Source organism: Notolabrus celidotus, chromosome 20 (genome assembly GCF_009762535.1).
Source record: "Notolabrus celidotus isolate fNotCel1 chromosome 20, fNotCel1.pri, whole genome shotgun sequence".
In the NCBI taxonomy this organism is placed as follows: Eukaryota; Metazoa; Chordata; class Actinopteri; order Labriformes; family Labridae; genus Notolabrus; species Notolabrus celidotus.
Window position 1 is genome coordinate 22,632,398 of NC_048291.1, and position 24,214 is coordinate 22,656,611.

General features: G+C 40.0%; 2 protein-coding genes across 2 annotated transcripts; one reads left to right on the plus strand and one right to left on the minus strand.

Annotated features, from left to right (window-relative positions):
* Positions 1-428: 428 nt before the first annotated feature.
* Positions 429-8,316, minus strand: retreg3 (reticulophagy regulator family member 3). Its single transcript, XM_034711143.1, has 10 exons — positions 8,184-8,316; positions 7,684-7,949; positions 5,119-5,225; positions 4,648-4,681; positions 4,412-4,538; positions 4,198-4,282; positions 3,543-3,680; positions 3,052-3,131; positions 2,738-2,870; positions 429-2,648 (listed from the first exon to the last, which is right to left on the minus strand). Exons 1-10 carry the CDS (start codon positions 8,292-8,294, stop codon positions 2,107-2,109), a joined length of 1,623 nt encoding a protein of 540 aa, XP_034567034.1. The 5' UTR covers positions 8,295-8,316; the 3' UTR covers positions 429-2,106.
* Positions 8,317-12,944: 4,628 nt separating this feature from the next.
* tubg1 (tubulin, gamma 1) lies at positions 12,945-24,133 on the plus strand. Its single transcript, XM_034711466.1, has 11 exons — positions 12,945-13,363; positions 13,756-13,868; positions 14,835-15,002; positions 15,117-15,185; positions 17,875-17,954; positions 18,043-18,169; positions 21,121-21,207; positions 21,851-22,000; positions 22,130-22,282; positions 22,365-22,526; positions 23,006-24,133. The coding sequence occupies exons 1-11, from the start codon at positions 13,315-13,317 to the stop codon at positions 23,201-23,203; spliced, it is 1,356 nt and encodes a 451-aa protein (XP_034567357.1). The 5' UTR covers positions 12,945-13,314; the 3' UTR covers positions 23,204-24,133.
* Positions 24,134-24,214: the final 81 nt, after the last annotated feature.

The window sequence follows — 24,214 nt, forward strand, 5'->3', positions numbered from 1 at the left end:
TTCCTTGTGACAGCTTTTTTTGCTTGCTGCCAAAAGAATTTGTGCTAATTTCTTATCACTTATATTCCATCCATCGCAGAAAAAGTCATCGATATAGACTGTCACAACCAAGAGGGATGTTAATTCTAAAAATATTATTGATGTGCCTGTGAATGTCCTTCCAAAATGGAGTTATGAATGGGCAATTCCAGAAAATATCGTAATGATTGGCATCATTCATCCCACAAAGGAGGAAGTACTAAAGTACTAAAATGATAACACTAAATGTGTCATTCATATCCTTAAGTTTTACTAAGTTTTTTGTAAAGTGTTAGGCTTATTTTGCTTATTGTTTGTCTTAAGACCAAGATTTAAGAATAGTCTTGAGAACCTATCCTGTCATACGTTATTCATATTCCACCTTTGACACAAAAAAACATCAGACAGACTTAATAGCAAATATTTTATTCAATACGATTTGCACATCAAAACATATCAAAACCAGATACAGGGAAGAAAAAACACTACTATCCACGTTACATTATCCAACCGACTACAGATCACGCAGACTCTTCATGGCGCAGCAATGAGCAACATTCTGGTTAACTGAGGAGATAAAACCAAGTCTCAACTGAGACTTCCAAATCCCAGCAATATCCTATCAGTGCACACTTTTTTCTTCATCTCCATAAATGTGGATCCAGCAGTTTTCTATAGAGTTTAATATTTGCAGCTATGATTTCTAATTAAAATAACACAATTAAAAGGAGAGTCATGTATTTTCCTGTTTTTAGACTCTGGTGAAGCTGTTTCAATAAATCCATGATGTGGCTTTTTTAAGTTATAAGTGCCATTTCCACTGTTATGTTTTGACATACTGACATGGTTTGACCATTGAAGTAAGGTCAGACTGACCTGGACACAAAATCCACTTTAAACCTTTATAAACTTAACATTTAAAAAAAAAGATTATGAGAACTTAGCCTAGTTTTCATGTAAACATATTTCCCCATTAAAATAGCAAATGATCCGTGAATTGAGGAATATTTAAGTTTTTTCTAGAAAGTTCAGCATGGCTGTTCGCTACATGAAATACAAAGATGGTAAAAGATAAAATGAAATTTGTTTAAACATTTCTGAAAAAAGAAACACACATACAAACAAGCTCTGGGCTAATCCAAGGTATGAATGGAAAATGCATTTTTTTCTCTTCAGTTAAAAGGGCAGAAAAATGAAAAATATATTGAGCTTGTTCACTCAGAAGATGAAGCCAATCTCAACCAGCAACACAAGTTTATAAATACAACAAACATAACGTCCTGTGTTACTCTGCACGCCTGCTAAGACTGTAATGTGACATTTGTCAATAAAAACAATAAAAGCTTCCAAAAAAATGTCTTCATACGGAAAGGTGAAGGAAAGAGGAGAAGAACAGAAACCAGAGAGAAGCTACTGAAACCTTCAGCCAAATATATTCCACCTCTATCATCTCTGGCTGTCCAAACCTACAGCAGCTGATAACATCCTCCATGTAAACCTGTAATATTGAATGAGTCATCTTCTAACAGATCACAGCCACATGTTACTTAAATGACAGCAGAGCAGTAATATTAACAGCAGCGTGAACTGATGGCCATAATTCATTTAAAGGTGTGTGTCATGATGTCATTTCACAGCGACATGGCTCAGCTCTACCAATAGGAATGTGATATTTGGTCCCATGTTAAGTAGCCCTGTATGTGTAGACCTCCAGGTAGAAAAGATTGTATGGGCACCAATGTTAATCTAACACGTCCCCTTGTAACCTCTGTATGCACGAGATTACAAGACTGCAATGAGGGTTAATAATGCTGGTTTCTCTGATGTGTGGATGTCTTACTGTGGTTGTTTCCTATTGCTTAGCCTACAGAGAAGAGTTCTCTAAATGATCAGGGTTTCAAAGTCCAGGAGAAGAGAGACTGAAAAGAGAGAAAAAATAAAAGTACTTCACAGTGATAAACTGATGCCAATCAGAAGCAGGGCTGCTGGAACCTAGAACCATTTCTCACAGCACACACACTCACAGCTGACCGACATGTCCACACACATACATACACACACCTGCACACATACCCACACTCACACACCTCACTGTGGTTTACCCAGCAAGCTGGACAAGAAGTTAGACCCCTGGCCCTCTCCCCGTCTACTACCCCCTCCTCCAATAGGATCCATCTGGTTCAGTTCAGACTGATCCAGCATTTCAAAGTCCTCTACGTCCAAGTCTGTGTCCAGCTCAGAGCTGGACTGCTTGCGATAGCTCCGGTGTGCCCCAGCTCTTGGAGGGCCCTCTCTGCGATGGGCAGGACGCCTGGGTTGCAAAGCTCCGGCCAGCGCTGCTTGGATCATATTACTGGCGATGACTCCAGCGAGGTCTCCTGCAAAATCAGAGGCAGGGGGTAGGCCACTGAGGGAAAGTTCTGTATCCAGATCCTCCTGGTCTGAGTCCAGATGAGAATCTACATCCAGCACTGAGGCCCGGTGACTAGCTAGCCCAGACGGACCCAGGCTGGGTAGTCCTATACTCGTATCGTCATCATCATCCATTAGAGTGGCATCAGGGTTTATGGAGGGGAAGTCAGGGAGGTCTTGAGCAAAGGATTCTTCAGCGTCACTGTGTCTGTCGAGATCTGACCAAAATACAGACAAGGAGACCGTGAGAAACCAAACCACATCAGAAGATACAGGAAGTCAACATCTACAAAACCTCTGTGCTTACCCTCTGAGCCCTCTGTGAGCGGCGTCTGGCCACGTGATAGGTTAAATGTCCCATTATCAGTGTAGGACACCTCAGCGTCAGAGTGCTCAGAGTCAGTCAGGGCGAGCTCTTTGGCGACTACAGCATCATCGAACTACGAAAGACAGCAGACGGAAAAGGTTAACTATCATCAAGATGTATTCAGTGATTTTAAATATTAGTCTTCTTCTATTTTTAAACCTTCACACTCTACTCTTAAACCTTCTGCAGGCTTCACTCTGTTCACATAGATTAGTTTCAAATACTGACAGACTTCGGTAGCTCCGCAGACTTACTGTTGGGCAGAAAGCAGCCAGCTCCTCCTCACTGTCGCTGGCGTCACCTGAGGCTGCACCATGTATCGGCCTCCGCAGGACTGAAAGGAAAACACAAACAACAGATAAAAACAACAAAAAGAGGAGAAGTGTAGACGGAGAAAATAAAGTTGCCACTTATTCACTATAACTGTCAAGTGTACAGGATGGATGGTTTAGGTGAGAGACAGTCCATGATATGGAAAACATCAAAATAATCTCTGCTCAGAAGCAATCAAACTACAGAAAACATGTGCTATCAGATAAAACTGAGGCCTAGTGGCTAAAAGTCAGCAGCATGATGATGTCATCTATATATAACACTGTGAAAATGAAGTCCTGGTTGAAGTCCAACTTGAACGACATTTACACTCATAGGAAATAAAAGATCTATTGCCAATAAAGTCCCGGGGAAGAAGTCTTAATGGTCCATTTGTTTCAGATGGAAGACAAAAACTTGGTCCTACACTTACACTGATTATCAATAGGCTTTGACATCATGTATCCACGAACACTGAAGTCCAGCCGCTGCAGGGCCGGCTCCAGCTTCACACACACATGCTGAAAGATCCTGTGGTACGCTCCCAGAGGAGCCAGTAGAGTCGCCCACACTACGAGAGAGGAAGACATTAGCAGTAGTTATAAAGAGGTATGAATGTCTGTTGGAGCTGATTAAAACCATGATTAGACATAGGCTGGGTTAAGTTGTGTTCTGAATCTCACCAAACAAGTACACACAAGTTTGTCTCAGCTTCACTACACACTGGGGCAGCAGAGGGGGGGGGGGTCACAAGTAGAGTACAAGCTGCTGTGGATTGTTTCAGACGTCACAGCAGTGGACTTTGGCAGCTCTCGCCTCTCAGCCCTGCAGCCTGCACTGGTCTAAGGTCAAGAGATTAGCCCGGTCTCAGCCTGACCTCCTGAGCTCTCTGTCTGTTACCTTCCCACCCTTCACTCCGTCCTTGTGTGTCATCCTAGCTTTAATCACTTCACAGACTGGTGCCACAGATCTGGTTTCACACCTCTGAATTTTTAATAGAACCGATGAGGATGAGCTTCCCTACCAACATGCTACTGTGGAGGATCCTGGATTTGTAGTTAGTAGTGGTTCAAGCTTCATAGACTCACCAGCAGAGTAGGAGAGCACCAGTCCAGGAATGTAGCGTCCAAAGACAGCGAAGCAGGCAAACACACTGCAGGTCAGGATGCAGAACTGATGAGGAGCAAAAACACACAGAGAATAAAGTCACAAGCTGCAGTGTGTCATTACAGAACAAAGAAACCACTATATCACTATAATCAGAATGGAGGAGAAACTTAGGTTTCAGAATAATGTGCTCACCATGCCAGGGTTCTGTCGTTTGTACTGCGTCACAGTGGATGCGAGCACTGCTGCACTGACCCAGGCCTCAGCTATGTGATGGCACAGCTCAGGCACGCTGATGATGTCGGGCTGCACCAGACCCCAGCTAGACAAACAGAGAAAAGATCAACATCTTCATCAGCTGTGTATGTACACTGTTATTAATGTTTACATTCTCTTTAATGGTTTTGTATCTTATTTTTACAGCAACACACCTCTCGTTTTCTGACTCATCCTGCTGGGTTCTGACTGGAGAGAGAGAGAGAGAGAGAGAGAGAGATAGAGAGAGAGAGAGAACACACAGATCACTTGAAGGAATATAACATTTTGCACATCAGGCTAAACTGTACGGAGACTATCAGACATAAGAAGTAGTCCTAGTTGTAGACTTCAGTTTTTAACTCTTGGCGTGTAACATAGGTCATTAGTTCAAAATCAGCTTCTGTTCAGCTGGACTCTGGACTTTGCTGATGACTCCACACACTTCAGAGTGTGTGTCTGCTCACAGGCGTCATATCTATTCTGACAAAGTACATCTGACACTATCACGGCACACTGAGTACTTGTGTGAGATTATGAGACAGATGAAAAAGACGTCACATCGGGAATGTTACAGAATTGGCTCATTCTGTCCGAGTTTGAAATAAGATATAGAACAACCTCCACGTATAGGAAACATGTAGCACCTTTAATCTCAGGCCAGATCTTATTCCTCCAGGTATCAACACAGACAACCACAGCCAGACCAGAGGCCAGCAGGAAGAGCAGGCGCAGTGAGGTCAGGGCGAAGAACCTGAAGGGGAATGAAAACACATTAACAGAGAGAACTCCTGGTGTCTGATAACCCGGGATGAAACAATAAAGAGAGAGACAGTTCTACCATTTAGTAAAACCACAAATATGAGTGATAAAACCAACAGCACTGCTTTTATATATAGAAAAACAGACTATAAGTAAAGATAGAAGCTATAGATGTGGCCGTATCACAGCTCAGGTCTATTTCTCATGAAGCTTACATCTTTGAAGACTTGTGTGACCCCTACTATTCCCACAGACTGCTTTCACCACATAAACAAACTCAAGACCCCAGTGTGGCTCCACTTTCAGATCACAAGACTAAAAATGTGTTTACTGCCACAGTGGTTCAGGTTCCAGCCAATCAGGAGTAAGAGATTAACCCAACAAAGAATTTGTTGATAGAGCGAGGTGTTTCAGTATTTGGGTTAGGAGTGTAATTAGAAGGTACTTTCGTGGTGGTGTTGGGTGGTATTTATTTGTAACCTATTTCTATACCTAATTTCAGACCTCTGTGACACTCAGTCATCAGTGGCTTCATGCAAAAATGCGTTAATGAATGCATATCTTGGGGCCAAATGTCGCCGGAGTGTGCGCTGAAGCACGTTAACATGGAGACAGGACAGGCAGTCCAATGTGCCCAGTGGTCTGATCGAATAAAGGCTGGATGCCTGAGCTCCATAAGCGGGCCAGTCGACCGGCCCTCACTCTATCCATGTCCCAGGTCAGTGATTCTTACAAGACTATCACATGAAGGCCCCCTCATTCAACCAGAACTTGTTCCCAGTTCTTCCAATGATGTACGTCTCTATTTCCTTCCTCCACTCTTCAATCATTTTATTTTAGGTCCATTTGAAGGCTTGATGTTTTGGTCTGTGAAATGCAATCACACTTGGTAAAAAAAGGGATGACTATAAACGGACTGGTGTGGCTGACATGTGCTTCCCAGGCCTTTGAAACAGGCTGTACCAAAGTGTTACTAAAAATTAATTTCTTCTACATATATTTCAAAAACAAGTGGATGTACAAAATGCAGATTCGACCTAATTTACAGCCTCCTACTCTCACAAACAACAACTAAGCTGTTGTGGTAGATAATCCCGGACATCATACTGTTTTTAAGAGGAAGAAAAAGATGTGTTTGAGCTAAAGATGTGACGTTCAGGAACGAGTCAGTCTTTTAAACGTCTCTTTTAAGTGAACGATGAGAACCGATTCGCAGTTGCGAGCCGTTCATTTGGGAGCCGTTTTTATATGCAGATTGCCCACGCTGCCTTCATGCGTCACCTGCGTGCCCCATGAGTCTTTTGTTCACACTTATTGTCACACTTTGTTATTGTTTACATTGTTTTGATGTGGATTCGAGTCAAGGACCTGAGCTCCTGTTTGTAAAGTATTTCAGGTAGTACAATTTTGCATTCACATTTTTATAATGTCCTAATTTTTATTCTAGTTGTATTTATATTTTTTTATACATATATGTTTATTCTTATTTATTATTTTGATATTTTTTTCTTTATTGTTAAAATGTTCTTGTGTGGAATTGTTTTACAGTAAAGTCGTTTTGCGTTGAAGTTATCTGAAGCCTGTGTAGTTTTTATAGTGCCACAAAAAATTTTTAGGTGAGGGAAAATTCAAAATAGTGATCTCACTGTTGAAGCATGGGGATATAGCACCAGCTTATGGAATGTTAACAATGCCAAATGAAGTTATAATCAATATTTCAGAATAATTCCCACCAATAGAGTATATATATTGGTGGGATGTGTTTGAATTATTCTGATCCAAATCTTATCTTATAACTGCTACCAGTGATTTTTTACCTTGATAAAAACGAGTTACCCCTGGTTGACTTCTAAAAAATAAATAAATATAACAGTGAGCCAAAGAGCCAGTCTTCTGAACGGCTCTTTGTAAGGATCAGCTCCTCGAGATCCAGTTCCCTTCAAAGAGCCATAAATCCCATCTCTACTTCCCAGGCCTTTGAAACAGGCTGCACCAAAGTGAAACTAGAAATGATTTTACCTCTACATATGTTCAAAAACACGTGGGCGTGCAAAATGCAGATTCGACCTCATTTACAGCCTCCTACACTCACAAACAACAACTAAGCTGTTGGTGCAGATAATCCTGGACATCATACTGTTTTTAAGATGAAGAAAAAGATGTGTTTGGGCAGCAGCATCAGAGTTTAAGTAGAACCCTGTGAAGCGTGTGTCTATAAATAGATCCACTCTCCAGCCATCTGTGCTGTCTTCAATTGACAGGTGAAACATTTGCATTGTGTGAAAACCCCAGCCGCTCTCAGTCACGTTGGCGTTCACCCAACCGAGAAACAGTCCCTGCATTGTCCGGATGTAGGCTGCGATAACACCGACACACACACCGGCACACACCGGCACAGGAAACAGAACAAGTTAACATTAACATGTACAAAATCATCAAGTGAAACTCACCAAAACACAACGTTGACCACAATGTAGAGAAGCACACATTGAAAAGGCCTCTCCCAGAGAAGGACGGACTGAAGGTAGGTCAGGACTGGCTCATAGGGCCCCAACCTGGACTGGAGAGCAGCTTTGACAGCCCGCACCTGGCCGTCTCTTTCGGTGGAGCATGGTCGACTTCGCAGGCAGACACCGGATCCCTGCTTAGTCGAACAATCCATCACGGGTGCGCCTTCCAGTGCCCCAGTATGATCCATCTTTGCGGTCGAGAAAGCCTGTGCAGTAAAGACAGAAGTGTAAACAGGTAAACTGCTTGATAAGGAGCGCCACGGAGCAGCTCCACTCACAGCATCGGCTAACAGCTCTGTGCTACTGCGCTTTTAAGCTAGCAGCTAGCAACGCCAACTGAATCATCGTGTTGGCGTCAAACATTAAACAACTGAACTCATGTGAAGTTGATGTCTTATCAAAGATAACGTGACATTGTTTGAAAGCAGAATGACACTCACTATTTTTTCATTTTTGCAGTAATCTAGCGCTGTCTTCGGAAGCTGACAATATGGCGTAACCTGTTTTTCTGTCAGCTGACCAATCACAATCCGCCTGAGCGCCTGTGTCATGCTGCATTCAGGGAGAATGGGATTTTTGGGGGTTCATAAAGAAAAACTGACAGAATATAGAATAAACCGTTCAAATACCCATTTTGTAAAAAAAATAAAATAAAACACATACAACACCTTTATACGGAAGAGGATTAGGGCCACTGAAAAAAAAAGAAAATTAAGGTCAAATTTTTTTTTTTAATTATTATTCTGAGATTAAAGTCAGAATTCTGAGAATAAAGTCAGAATTAAAGTCAGAATTCTGACTTTAATCTCAGAATTCTGATTTTTCTCTCAGAATTCTGTACGGAAGAGGATTAAGGCAACTGAAAAAAACATTTTCTTTAATTATTTTTTGAGAAAAAAGTCAGAATTCTGAGATTAAAGTCAGAACTCTGAGATTAAAGTCAGAATTCTGAGATTAAAGTCAGAACTCTGAGATTAAAGTCAGAATTCTGAGATTAAAGTCAGAATTCTGTGAAAAAAGTCAGAATTCTGAGATTAAAGTCAGAACTACGGAAGAGGATTAGGGCCACTGGAAAAAAAAAAGAAAATTAAGGTCAACATTTTTTTTTTAAATTACTATTCTGAGATTAAAGTCAGAATTCCGAGATCAATTAATCTCAGAGTTCTGTACGGAAGAGGATTAGGGCAACTGAAAAAAACCATTTTTTTAAAAAAATTATCATTCTGAGAAAAAAGTCAGAATTCTGAGATCAAAGTCAGAATTCTGAGATTAAAGTCAGAATTCTGAGAATAAAGTCAGAATTCTGTTTTTAAGTAAATTAAAAAGAGTTTAACTATGTTTTTCTATTGCTAATTAAATCCGACTTCATATTGTGATGCTTCATATAAGCGGGGAAGATAGATAGATATACTTTATTTCAGACTCCTAGGTCCATAGCAGCACAAGGGTATTATAAAAGACTAAGAATAAGTAAAATACATGCAGGCAGTATTAAAAATGATTCAGTAGTGACAGGTTAACATTGTGAGATTATGGTTTGGTTATGACAGATTAAGCAATATAATAAATAAACAATGTGCCTTTTCTGTAGTTATTACATATAACAGTACGTGCTTGAACTGTTTTATTTTCTACATTTAAAGCACCATGTATAAATAAATGCAAATACATTTTTTTAACGTTGCCTTAACCTAATGTTATTTATTCAAGTTTTCCAACCATAGAAACGTAGATGTGAAACAAGGCCACCAGATGGCGCCAAAGACTCGTGGTAAATGTATCTTAGAACCAAAGGCATACTAGTACTTCCTGTAAAGAAAAAATAAAACAGTTGATGGAATGTATGCTAACTCAGTGGAGGACTGCTACATTCATGGTTATTACTTAATTTGGGTTGTAGTGCCGAGGAATTTAATTTTATTGACACTATATTCTGTTCAAAATGTGCCCACTCATCCCATATATAAATGGCACACTCAATGGCACACTTGATACTGAAGACATTGAAACTATGAAATAATATGGTTTTGCCATAATCTGGATTACAAGGGCTATCCATTGTGTACTAACCCTACCTCTTAACAACACAACTGATGGTCTCAAACACATTAAGAAGGCAAGTCATTCTACAAATTAAATCTTGACATGTTAATTAGAAACCATTCCAGGAGACGACCCCATGAAATAGATTGAGAGAATACCAAGAGTGTGCAAAGCTGTCATGAAGGAAAAAGGGGGCTACTTTACAGAATCTAAAATATAAAACATATTCTGGTTTGTACCTGTAGAGTAAATTAACCTGCATTGTGAACCCTGTTTGGACAATAAGTGGAGGAAGGTGGAAAAATATTTCTTTACAACGGGCCCAGTCTTTAATGTTGTATTAGTCACCAGTGCCTGTTTTACTTCCCATTATGAAACCACAAGTGTATTTTAATCAAAGTTAAAATGAATCTGAGTTTATTTTAAAAGAGTGAGAAAGGTGTGGGTATGTACTTACGTTTTAATAAAAGAAAAACTGAGGCAATTCATTTACAGTACCGTCTCTCCTCTCAGACCTCTTAAACACAAACCCATCATAACACAGAATACCTTTGAGGATAGCAGATTACACCCACTGGTGCATATTTCCAAGCGTCTCCCCTGCCAATCCAGGTTGCCAATAGCCACACTTACATATCCAGGGCTCTAGTGTTACTGCAGGAATGACAGCAGCAGCGGCTCTTCAACTGAGACAGCAGACAAAGCTCCAGCTGTCAAACCTTTTCACTGCACGGCTACATGTCTCATCTCCTGCTTGAAGAGACAGAGGATACAGATCACTGCATGACTGCACTGCATACACTACTGTCACACACCAGATACAAGAACTTTATGGAAATAACAACAATCCAAAGTGAATTCACTGTTTAAACTTTATGAGTAACTTCACCATATGATAGAAATCCACAAAACATGAATGCATTGATTGTGAGCAGTACTACACTTCTGTCCACGACAAATTTCTCCCACCGGAACAATAAAGTTTAACTTATCTTATCTTACCTCCAGTGGATGGTCTAAGTACATCAATTCTAGGGCTGCCAACTGTCCCATATTAGCTGGGATATCCTGGATATTGGGATAAATTGGTTTGTTTCATATGGGACCTCAATTGTCCCGTATATTGACTATTAACTCTTGTAAATACAGCAGACTGCACTCTACAGATCCTACATCAGATAAAATGGTAGTGGCACATCATGTGCCATTCACACTGCCTGTCATCCAATCACAGAGGATTTTCTCTCTGATGGCAATAAAATGGTCAGACTCAAGAAACAGATGCAGCACAGAGCTGATCAAAAATGAACTTCAAATATGGACTTCTCTCTGGCTGTGCAAAAGCACAAAAAAACTGCTCGAGTCAGTCAAGAGCAGCAAAAAGTATTCATGGAAAAAGTTAATTTGGTGAGTCATACTCCTCTTTTGCACTTAATTTTTCTCAAGTGCCAAATTGTGGTTTCTGTGAGGTTTATTCATATTAGGTTACATAGTGATACAGGAAGGATTAAAGAGAATAAACACACTCTCTGCATTTCCAGTTGAATCAGAATATGAATATATGCTGAATTCACACATCATGCTCACACCACCATGGCACCGTGCACCTGTCCCTTATTTAGTAGTGAGAAAGTTGGCAACCCCTACACAGCAGATACAAGAACTTAATGGAAATAACAACAATTGAAAAGTAATTCACAGTTTAAACTTTTTGAGTATTTTAACCATATGATAGGAATCCACAAAATACAGGTAAATATGCTCATTATTTCTATGATCATATTAATATAAGTGTTTGAGACACACACCGTTGAGTGATTCTATAATTAGGGGTACATTTCAAGTCCACGGGGTGTATTTGTCAATTTTACCAAATATTAATGGTCATTATTTTAAAAAATGTCCAATTTAATATTGGATGATATTTCTCTTTCATTTAATACAAAAAGTCAACAGGTTCCATGATTTATTTTGCAAAAAATGCAGATTATATATTGGAATTTAAAGTTTTTGTGCTGTCCGATTTCTATAATGTCAAGTTTGCTCTTAAAGCTTAACAATAGAATACATGTATTTATATATTATTTCAGCATTAATTGTTCAAAAATAATCATTTAAACATGATACAGCTGTTTTCAAATCTATTTAAAACATTAATATACATTAAATTATTCACTTTATGTGTGTCATAGAAATCATTGTCATCTGTGTTACCCACTGATAAAAGCCCTATAAATCAGCAATGGTTTGCTCCAAAGTCATATGACTCACATTGCTGGAGGGCACATCCTTTTTGGTGGGAACCTTGAAGACAGTGTGGTAAGTTTCAACTCCTCCTTGTCAATATTTCATCAAAATGATTGTCTACACATGGAGTGGATTAATTGTTCATCAACTGTGTTATCAACATTTTCTTGTGTACTTACTTTAGGTGTTTTAATGACAAAAATGTAAAGAAAGCACACAGAAATATGAGTTGATCATGGTCATGTGGTGACATCTTCAATGTCTGTAGCTTGCACAAAGGCTAAAAATGGAGGAAATGTCAACTGTGTTACATGTCAACTGTGTTACCCATCAAAAAATAAATATAATTACATTATATATATATATATGTATATTATATATATTGAAAATAAAATCAATCAAATTTTTTTTTTGTTGCAAAGAAAGGTTTCTCTTCTTTTCCTAATGTGCCCTGTGAACTGTGTTACACCTGTCAACTGTGTTATTTTGTTGTCAACTGTGTTGTATCCCACAGAATATCAATTGTCAGCTCAAAAATCTCATTTTCAAAGCAGTTAGACAAACAACAAATTAACCATGGATGAATAGACCCAAGACGCTGCAAACAATTGTTTTATCAAATGCGTAGCACTTCATTCATGTCTCATTCATGTCTTCTATGACGCAACTTTTGTCCGTAACACAGTTGACAAAATAATGAACCTGGTGTTTATTTTGATTTGAATATTTAAGAAATCATTAGAGCTAAAGCTTGCCAATTAATGGATTTACCACAATCTAGGGGTATACTGTGGAAACAAATAGAATATTAAGCCAAAAAGCATACTGATTTTTTCACTTTTTGGTTGGTCTGAAATGTACCCCTAATTATAGAATTACTCATAAGTGTTTGCGACACACACCGTTATGTTTATGTTTAGCCACCTCCAGGGGATGGTCTAAGTGCGTCAATTCGCATTTTGAAACAGTGACGCACTCATGTCTAATGCAGGTCTAAAGCCTTCAATGAGTCTCTCATAATTGAATTGACATAAAAGTTAGCACAACTGATTTTGAATAAATATTAATAACTCAATACAAACAGTTGGGTTTACACATTGTAATTTCACTCAGCGTTGGCTCCTTGGCCAACGTGACGTCGCAGGAAATATACGTCACAGCCGAAGCGGGAAGCAGCGGGCTTGTTGGTGCAGCGGTTTGATGAGCAGCAGACTTTCATGTATTATTCAGCTAGCAAACAGCTAGCGGGCTAGCCAAATAAGGAGCAACCGAAGACTAAACATGCCGCGGGAAATCATAACGCTTCAACTGGGACAGTGTGGAAATCAAAGTAGGTGACAGACGAAGAGGATGCAACATTGATAACGTTATTTCTCTGTTTGCATGACGCCAGTCAACCAACGCTCAGCATTGAAGTTAGCTAGCGGAGGCAGATCTGTCAGGTTACTGCTGTGTAACGACGCTAAGTGCTAGCATCAAGTCTAGCTAATCTTAAAAGAACAATACAACAACATTCATAGTGTGAGTTAGTAAGCTGAAATGTGGCTTATACTGCCCCTGCATAGATGATGCAACTCAATACAAGGGAGCACTGGCTTCATGCACATTGTCATTCTAGTAACGCAGGGTCTAGCTGCCTGATGAGCATGAAGGGACAAAATCTGCTTAATAACTTTGCATAAACGTGACCGTTTTGCTAACCCTCTCCTCTTTTATTTACAGTCGGATTTGAGTTTTGGAAGCAGTTGTGTGCAGAGCATGGCATCAGTCCAGAGGGGATTGTTGAGGAGTTTGCAACAGAGGGGACCGACAGAAAAGACGTGTTCTTTTATCAGGTAAGAGGCAAGGCAAAGCAAGGCAAGGCAAATTTCAGCATTTCAGCTACAAGGCAATTCCAAGTGCGTTACATAAAATGATCAATACAGTTAAAAATCAGTTGAACATTAAAAAAAACACATTTAAATGAAATTAAAAATAGTCATTAGAAATCGTAAAAACATATTAGATTGTCAAGAATAAAAAGAATGAAAAGTTACAGTTTAGGAAATAAATAATTAATTATTTGATTTAATTAAAGGCAGCAGCAAACAGAAAAGTCTTCAGCTTTGATTTAAAGGAGCTGAGAGTTGCAGCGGACCTGCAGTTCTCTGGTAATTTGTTCCAGATATTTGGTGCATAAAAACTAAAGGATGCCTTGCCGCGTTTGGTCCTAACTCTTGGGACAATAAGCAGACCTGTCCCAGATGACCTCAGAGGTCTAGATGTTTCATAGTGTGTCAAAAGGTCACTAATGTATTTTGGCCCAAAACTGTAACATTTTAAAATCAATTCTCTGACAGACCGGTAGCCAGTGTAAAGACCTCAGAACTGGAGTGATGTAGTCTACTTTTTTGGTCCTTGTTAGGACTCGAGCAGCAGCATTCTGAATGAGCTGCAGCTGTCTGATTGATTTCTTAGGGAGACCTGTAAAGACACCATTACAGTAATCGAGTCTACTGAAGATAAATGCATGGACAAGTTTTTCCAAATCCTGCTGAGACATAAAAAAAAAAAAGAGGCTCAATCCCTGACTGTTACACCTCTTTTTTTTTTTTACACAAAGTTCAATATTATAAGTACATATGCAACGTAATATAATGCATCAGTTTATGCTGGGGACCCGCTGGAGTGCATCAACATGATATGCCACCAGATGGAGTAGTTGTAACGTAAACTGTTGTAACTCTGACCCTGCAAGGACGCAGTGTTCAGCAGACAATGTTCAGGATGTTCAACATCTGGTTATTCATGAATCTTTGCAGGCTGATGATGAGCACTACATCCCCCGAGCAGTCCTCCTGGATCTTGAACCAAGAGTGATCCACTCCATCCTGAACTCACCTTACGCAAACCTGTACAACCCAGAGAACATCTACCTGTCTGAGCATGGTGGAGGTGCTGGGAATAACTGGGCTAGTGGATATTCACAGGTGATGACTGGAAATAGGTTCTCTTTTTTTATCCCACACTGGGAATCCTGGTAGAATAAATATAAATGTTATATACTGCAAGTTGTGTTGATGCATTTTTTTCTTTCCCTCAAGGGCAAAAAAATCCAAGAAGACATTTTTGACATCATTGACCGGGAGGCAGATGGCAGTGACAGTCTGGAGGCAAGTCTAAAATGTATCACATAATGGCTTTCCTTGAGCTCAGAGTGACTGTGTGGGGCAGTGGCTGTGTGGAATTTTAAACACAGATTAAAAGTAATATGATATGGCTGTATGTAGATGCATTACCAAGTAAAGCGTATTTTCAAAAGGAGGAACATCTTGCAACATAAGACTAAATCTCAAACATAAAAAACACAGCAGGATCATTTGTTACTGGTAATCACTCATGGATTAGAAAACAACAGGTCTCAGGAAGGGATGCAATGATTAGAGATTTTGGTGGTACGATTATTGTGAGAGAAATAATCACGGTTTCACGATTATCCCAATTATTATGCGTTTAATTTACAGTTTTTGAAGGTCCATTTAGAGTGACAAAGAAGTTATTTGTGTTCTATATTCTTATGTACCAATTTGTCATGAAACTGTCTAAAGTGGGAATTATTTCATTTAAAAGATTAATGTCTGCTACTTCCTGGATGAATTTCAAATTTTACATCCTAAAAGATTTAAAGTGTCATCACTCACATGTTAGTCTGAAGTTTGAAGTTCAGCTAAACTGTCCTCTCATTTTACAGTATTATGAATTATCAGATTTCAACATAATAGTCTAATATTTGATGATTTTATTCATCACAGACCTTTGTCTCTTTCAATACCATTCACAGGTCTGGAAACAGTTATTAATATGACAAGCTGTTTACATGATCTGACTGAAGCCTGTGAGGTTATTATGAGCTCTCACCTCTGTGTCTCTCTGCCTCAGTCAGTATTTAGGTCATAACAAAAAATTTGATTTTGATTATTTTATCATCAATATTTTATCCTCTACAATACTCGTGCATGTCAAAGCTTTTTTTTTTATGACTTAAGTTTTATTGGATTTTAAAATTTCAACAGCACATATCCACAACATACAGGACCAAATAGTGCCAGGCCGAAGAGTGAAAAAAAACAAAAAAAAAACTATAAAATGTGTGAGTTTGACCGGCATGAAAAATAATAAAAAACAAACAGATAGACAAAACAACAAACAAAGAAGAATACTGTATCAGAAAATAAAAAAAATAAAACAAATAATGCACAAATAATGAGAATATCAAAATACCAGTATTAACAAGACATTTTTGGCGAGTTAACAAGATGTCCATCGTACCACTGTCAGATGACCTCTACCCATACTTCACATATAGATATTTAATCAATGTCCATTTAACCGTGCTCACACTGCTTCCCATCCCCACACCATCGCCACACCTCCTGCATTCAGTTCAGAGACCCAACAACCACACGGCAAAGAAAATGTCTCTATATGTTTACAACATGTCAAAGCTTTTTGATAACATGCTGACGCACTGTAACCACGTGTTCACGCTAAATATTAAATTAATAATTAAACCGACCGTGTTTACACTGATGTGCGGGAGAGAGAAAGAGAGAGAGAGAGAGAGAGAGAGAAAGAGAGAGAAAGAGAGAGAGAGAAAGAGAGAGAAAGAGAGAGAGAGAAAGAGAGAGAGAGAGAGAGAGAGAGAGAGAGAGAGAGAGAGAGCGACAGAGTGAATATGAATATGGATATAAGACATAGAACTAAAACGAGACACTAGAGCATTGAGTCTGGTGTCACTCATTTTTCTTTTACAAGTTTTGCCAGGCACAATGTACCTGTCCCTTTTTGACAGAGACAATAGAAAAACTTGGTGTAGTGGAGCCTTCAGTTAGATTAATCATGACACTTTTAAGCACGGTTAATAGTGAAACCAGTTAATCCTGCCATCCCTAGTCTCAGGAAACTGACATGATGAAGGCCTTTGCTCTTTATTTGGAGCAAGACATCGTCTACTAATCTGCAGCTGCATCTTACTGTTACGTTGTTGTCATCCTGTGTCTCTTTGTGGCTGTTTTGTATCCCTCTGTGGTTGTTTTACCTTTTTTTTGGGGTCATTTTAGGGTCATTCTATGTCTTTCAGTGCCATCTAGTAGGTGAAGCTCAATTGGCCGTTAAAACCAAGTGCCTTGTTGGCCTGTTGAATAATCCCTCCATGGTTTGAATAGCATCAAAAAGTAGTTGATGTGCTAAATAACTCTAAACCACAACAAAAAGTTTCTTGTGACTTTGTTGTGGTGAGCAGCTTCCATAAATAAAAGACTTGATTGACCCTCTGCTGAAGCAGTGCCTGTCATCTGAAGACCAGCAGAGCTCCAGCCATGCCTCACTATTATTCCTAGACTCTTTTTTTTTTTTTCTGGTGAACTTTCTTTAGCAGCCAGCCTCCCATAAAATAACACTCGCATTTCCCCTCTAAGGCCTGCAATTCTGTAAGCCATTCACATTATGACCCCACATTATTATTTAATGTGTGCACTCATGTGTGCGTTGGAATGGAAGGTGGGCCGCGCAGCCGTGAGCGTGTGTATGTTGGCAGGGTGTGGCGTGAAGAAAGTCTGGTGATAATAGCCGGGCGAGTGTAGAAGGCAGGTATTACAGGGATGTCTTTTGGGGTGAGGGAGCCTATTTGCAAGGTGGGGCTGCACTCCCATTTATATAACTGCAGAGGAGGAGAGACATTTGCTCACCCACACACATTCTGCCCTCTGCATCAGTTGAGTTTACAGTAAGCTTTACACACGTGGCACATGCTGTAGCTGCAAATTTGAACTGTGAGTAATCACTAAGTCTTTGTCTTTGCAGGGATTTGTCCTGTGTCACTCCATTGCTGGGGGGACGGGCTCTGGACTTGGATCCTATCTGCTGGAGAAACTCAATGACAGGTCCACAAACACTCAAATAAAAAAAGAAATCCTGCTCATCTTACGCCAGTCATTCTTCTTGTGATTAAACGTATTTTCTAATCTCCAGGTACCCAAAGAAACTGGTGCAGACTTACTCCGTTTTCCCAAACCAGGATGAGATGAGTGACGTGGTCGTTCAGCCGTACAACTCGCTGCTCACTCTGAAGAGGCTCACACAAAATGCAGACTGCGTGGTGAGCTGTCTTTGCTTCACTAGTTACCTCACAACATGGCATAAAAATAACCGCCTTCTTACAAGCCCTGGTTCACTTGTAATTATGCCACTCAGAGAAGTCACGATACAACAAGGTAGTGAAAGTGTTCCAGTGCCAACGAGCCGAAACAGAAACAATCTTACAAAATAAGCAGTCCAGTGGCCAATAAAACGATGAAGTGATGTAAGGCTGGGGTTAAGAAAGAAAACAAACTGAACATCAAAGACAGGAAAGTATTGAAAGGATGAAGTTTGATTAGGTCTCACAGACAGAATGCCAGAAAAACAGCATTGTACTGCCCAGAATCCTCTCTGCAAGGAACTAGTTTTTGCTTGGATCGTATGAGGTAGTTGTTAAGACACTAAAGGAATAACCTCCCTAGAAAATATTAACAATTCTTATTGCAAATTACTAGGGGTGAGTATTGCCAAGAACCTCACGATACGATACGCATCACCATATATCACGATAGTATCACAATATTGTGATATATTGTGATATTCTACACAGTAAACTAAGAAAAAATAGGGATGGTGTTTATGTAAATCACACAATATTACTCAAAATTGAAAAGACAAATTAAGTCAAAACTATTTGATTGAAAACAACTTTTCCATTTTCTTGTTTTTGAAATACTGAAGTCGTATTTTAGTTCCAACTGGGCTAAAATGTGATTTCTTTTATTATTACACAAATATCAATATTAAAGGTGACATATCATGCAAAATCAACTTTTTAATGGTTCTCTACCTGAAATATGTGTCCCTGGCATGTCTACAAACCCCCCGAGAATGAAAAAAATCTATTCTGCCCCTGTTTTGATTTCTCCACCTTTCTATAAATGTGTGTGAAACGAGCCGTTTCAGACTTCCGTTTTTTTTGTTACGTCACAACAATATCTGGTCTGTCACGGAGTCAGAGCTCGGAGCTTGTTCAGCTCATAGACTGTATAAAATACAACTCAACCCCTCCTCTGTTTTTCATTCCCTGCACACATGTGTGCTAACAAGGAGCTTAGGAGGGAGGCATGCTAGTTGTAGGCTGTCTTAATAAACACAAAGGTCGGTTATACTCCCCATGTCTGCAGATTTGAAGATCTAGTGGATGATTTTTATTTGTCATCGAAAAATGCTAGTGCTAGTTAGCATAGCTACATAGCTACATGTAGTAGCTGTAGCTGTAGCTGTAGACATACTGACAAATAAAACAACAAGAAACACTAAATCTGTGACCAATCATTCAGAAAGGTCCTGCTGCCTTTCTGGCAGAGGTTGGTTTTACTCCCCACGTCTGCAGATTTGAGGATCTAGTGGATGATTTTTATTTATCATGGATAAGTGCTAGCGCTAGTTAGCACAGCCACATAGCTTCATGTTCGTAGCTGTGTACCAAGACACACGTCGACATACTGACAAATAAAACAACAAGAAACACTAAATCTGTGACCAATCCTTCAGAAAGGTCCTGCTGCAGGCGCCTCTCCGTCAGGATCAGATTCTGGATCAGATTCAGAGGGTTGAAGTAACGCGGGTCTGTGAGCAGCCGTGTATATTCAGCCAACATGTAAACATTAGATCAACATGCTGGAGAGCCGAGGCACATCCACTTCCTGAGGGGGTGTGGTCAGAGGGAAAACAGACTGTTCTGAGGAGGGCTGAAGAAGAGGGATTTTCAGGCATGCCAAAATCTGATTTCAAAGTGTTTTTTTGAGCATAAACTTTAAAGACATGTTTTGGGGACCTCTTAGACCAATATATATTGATTAAAAAAGCGTGATATGTCCTTTAAGAGTTGAAATATCGATATCATATTGGAGGTAAAAGTATGACGATATATTGCTGTACCGATATTTTTTCACACCTCTACAAATTACAACATGGATTGTTATTTCCCCTTCTATGCGTGTGTAGCAACTACGAAAAGCCAAAAGCCGCTGAGAGGCTGAGGTTGGGCCTAGTTAAGTGTCAGATGCGCTAAAAGCAAAAATCCCTAATGCACAAAAATTAGGTTTAACCTTCTATTAACAAAAAAGGATAATCAACTCATAATAAAGTGCACAAAAGAAAATAGTGAAAAAAATAAGCAAAAAATAAGTGGTCAACAAAAAGTATGGAGACCCAACTCACCCCCTCTCTTTACCTGCAAACAAAAGAAAACAGGCGGCCTGAATGAACTGAATATCTCTGCCCCTAACACATGACCCATAAATAACTTAATTAACTGACCCCACAATAAACCATATTGTAAACAAACAACAAAAAAAACACCACAGAAAATAGATAAACAATAACCTACCCTAAACCTCAAAATAAGATACAATAAACACTTGAATCCTTCATGGCTCCTACAGCGTGTGTTTAGCAAACCCTTCAAAGTCTACCTCTGGACTGTTCAAAGTCCAACAGCATTGTTTGTGAAACCACTCCATATACGCAGTTGATTGATATAATATTAGTTAGTGATCCTCGGCTGAACCTCTCACTGTGCTGCAGTGCTTGTGTTGCAGACTAATAAAGAAGAAAACTGCAGTGCCTGCAGCGAGGCATTAGCAATCAAACTTAATAAAAGGCGGACTTAAACTGGTGATTGTATTAGTCTGAGATGCTCTGACAGTGTAATGGTGTTTCCTCTCTAATACCTACTTCCTCCAGGGGCTTGCGTGAGGCCCTCATCTTGATTAAATTAGCTGCAGGGCTAACAGAATCTGCCTAAGAATCGGTCCCCCTGTTGCAACTGTACAGTGTGTCTTTTATGTTGAGCTCTCCTAACAACAGCACACTGTGCTGCTCCTGAGGACCTTCTATAACTGTGTCATTACCCTGATGCCCTCGCGCTGTAACATTGAAGCACTCATTGAGTCATTGTATTGTTTTTTTCTCTGTTTTAAGGAATCTTTTCTGTTTCTCATTTGTCTAATGATTGTGTTTCAGGTGGTGTTGGATAACACGGCTCTAAATCGCATAGCCACAGACCGGCTGCATATCCAGAACCCCTCGTTCTCTCAGATCAATCAGCTGGTGAGTTACTGACTGTTTTCTCAGCTCGTCAGTCAGCAGGTTTAAATTGTACTCCTCTGTTTGAACATCGTCAAATGTCTAGACTGTACTCAACACCGCTGGCTCCATACAAAAATTTCAACATTCACAAACTAGTTTGGTGAGTCAGTTTAACGTCAGACTGGATTTCTGCCTTCTTAGAAATTGGTGGTACGAGGTTGCGCTGGTATGTCGGCTTACATGACAAGACCCGCACCAACAGACTTTAAATTGATGCTTTATCTCTGAGGCCGAGCAGATAATGGACACTAAATAGAGAACAGGTGTCGAATGTAATCTTGTTTTGAGCTTAACAGCTGGTTGGCTACAGTTGGAACCCAGCAGACTGAACAAAGTGCAATTATAAACTCTTTGGTGATCTCCTGCTGCTACACCTCTTGTTACCAGATTATAGTTTGTCAACAAACACATAATCGAGAGCTAAGACCTGGATCTCTAATCTTGAACTCACCACCATTTATTGTGTTCATGTTTTTTCCAGCTATCCCCACAATATAGACCTTCCAGTTGATCATATAAACCTAAATAATTCACCTGTGCACAGCTCATTTTTACATACTCATTTGGCCGCTGTTCTACATCTTTGTGTTTTATAACCACTCAGGTTTCGACCATCATGTCTGCAAGCACAACAACCCTGCGCTACCCGGGCTACATGAACAACGACCTCATCGGCCTGATTGCATCCCTCATCCCTACACCTCGCCTCCACTTCCTCATGACTGGGTACACACCACTCACTACTGACCAGGCGGTAAGTTCAGAGTGGAAGTGGTGTCAGATTGAGAAACATTGAAATCTGCTCTGGATTCTTGTTCTAGTAGCTAATGTTGAATATACTGTCTGAGCCTTTAATGTTGACCTGTGAATCACTCTGTTTCAGGTTGCTAGTGTGAGGAAAACCACAGTACTGGACGTGATGAGGAGGCTCCTGCAACCTAAGAATGTGATGGTGTCGACAGGGAGAGAGAGGCAGCCGAGCCACTGCTACATCGCCATTCTTAACATCATTCAAGGAGAGGTTGACCCCACACAGGTACGAGTGCTCACTAACCTTGTTCCTATAACTCAGTATGTTTGAAGAGTAATCACACTAATCTTTTCTGATTCTGCTGTAGGTGCACAAAAGCCTTCAAAGAATCCGGGAGCGTAAACTCGCCAGCTTCATTCCCTGGGGTCCGGCCAGCATCCAGGTGGCTCTGTCCAGGAGGTCTCCATACCTGTCCTCAGCACACAGAGTCAGCGGCTTAATGATGGCCAACCACACCAGCATCTCTTCTGTAAGTGCTCGTCTCAGAGTTCTGTGTGTTCAGTGACATTCTCCCCCAGTGTGTGTTTTTACAGTAAAGGCCTGTGTCTGTGTTTGTTCTGAGTCAGAACTTGAGGATGTTCATTGTCTGAAAGTGGAGACGTGACAGCAGCAGTTTAAGGGGAATTCCACAAAACAGGCTTTGGACTGTGATCCAAGCTACAAACATTTTTCACCCCTCACCGTTTCAAAACGTAGCCTGAAATCCTGCCATTAATCTGTTTGAGCGAGCGTTTACAGGCTGCTACATAACAATATCTATATTTGTCAGTTTCCTCATAATTTTAGGTCTTATGTGAAAGTAAGGGGTCATCTGAGGAAGTTTCAGTGAAGTCATAGATAAAAAGAAAAACCGAAAGAACAAGAGTTCTAAGAAACAAAACAAGAACGAGAAATAATCTGCGTTCACCATCAGAAATTCATTTTCACTCTTCCCCGTCTGCCCCACAGCTGTTCGAGCGGACGTGCCGGCAGTACGATAAACTGCGTAAGCGCGAAGCCTTCCTGGAGCAGTTCCGCAAAGAGGACATATTCAAGGACAACTTTGATGAGCTGGACAACTCTCGCGAGGTGGTGCAGCAGCTGGTGGACGAGTACAGCGCAGCCACGCGGCCTGACTACATCTCCTGGGGAACGCAGGAACAATGAACTGACTTTATATCGTGCATCTCTAATAAAACCCTGTCTACGTACATGCTTAGGTAGTGTATTTTAACACAGTTTATATCTCCTGCAAAGTATCCCCTCTTCCTTACAAGTGTCCCAAATAGACCGGTATCTGGCTATAGCTGCTTCTTTGAAAAAACTATTTATTGGCGTGTTATGGCATATAATCGTTTCATGTGACATCTTGAAGATATTTGAAATGAAACAATCCTTACCTAATTCTTTTCTGAAGTAAAGTCAGAACAAGAGATCTTCTTCCCTGTAAGCCTTTTTGAAAAGAAGCCTTGTACAGACAACATCTATACCTGTTTCATTCTTTGCTCCTACACCCATCTTCCCTTCTTGTAGCTTATTTTTTCACTGACGCAAAACAACCTGTTGCCTTGCCCTGGTTTATTTTTATATTCAGTACAGTACTTGAGTTTTTGTCTGTTGTGTTACAGTAAGAAACATCAACCAAATCCTAAGTGATCGCCTTGAATAATGGGAGCAGGTTCGACAGAGTATGTTGCATGGTGTTCAGTGCAGGTTCCTGCACTCCAAACCTTCCTGACATGGTGCTTTGTTCTGTCTGCTGCTGACACACTTTGCTCTTCAGTTTCCACTGTACATGACTAACAAGAATGTCAAGTTGTAGTTGGGCTTGAGCCAAAAACGACATTCAAACAGCAATCATACTGTATAAACTGCTTTGACATGACAGCTTTTGTCACCTACAGTAGAGAAAGTAACAGTTTTCACAGATGAAGAAGGATAGATTTACTTCTATCACTTCTTCTTTATGCCTGTAAATAGACTTAAAACAGCCGGTTCAATGGCGTTGTCTGTATTGTTAAATGAATATACAGTCATACAGTGCTTTTCTTGTTGGACCTGTTTAAATGATGAATAAACATGTTTTCTATTATTCTTTATTCTGATGTTTGATTTTTTTCTGATGTTAGCCTAAGGCTCATTTTGTAGTTCTTATACCAAGGTTATTTTTAGAATCTC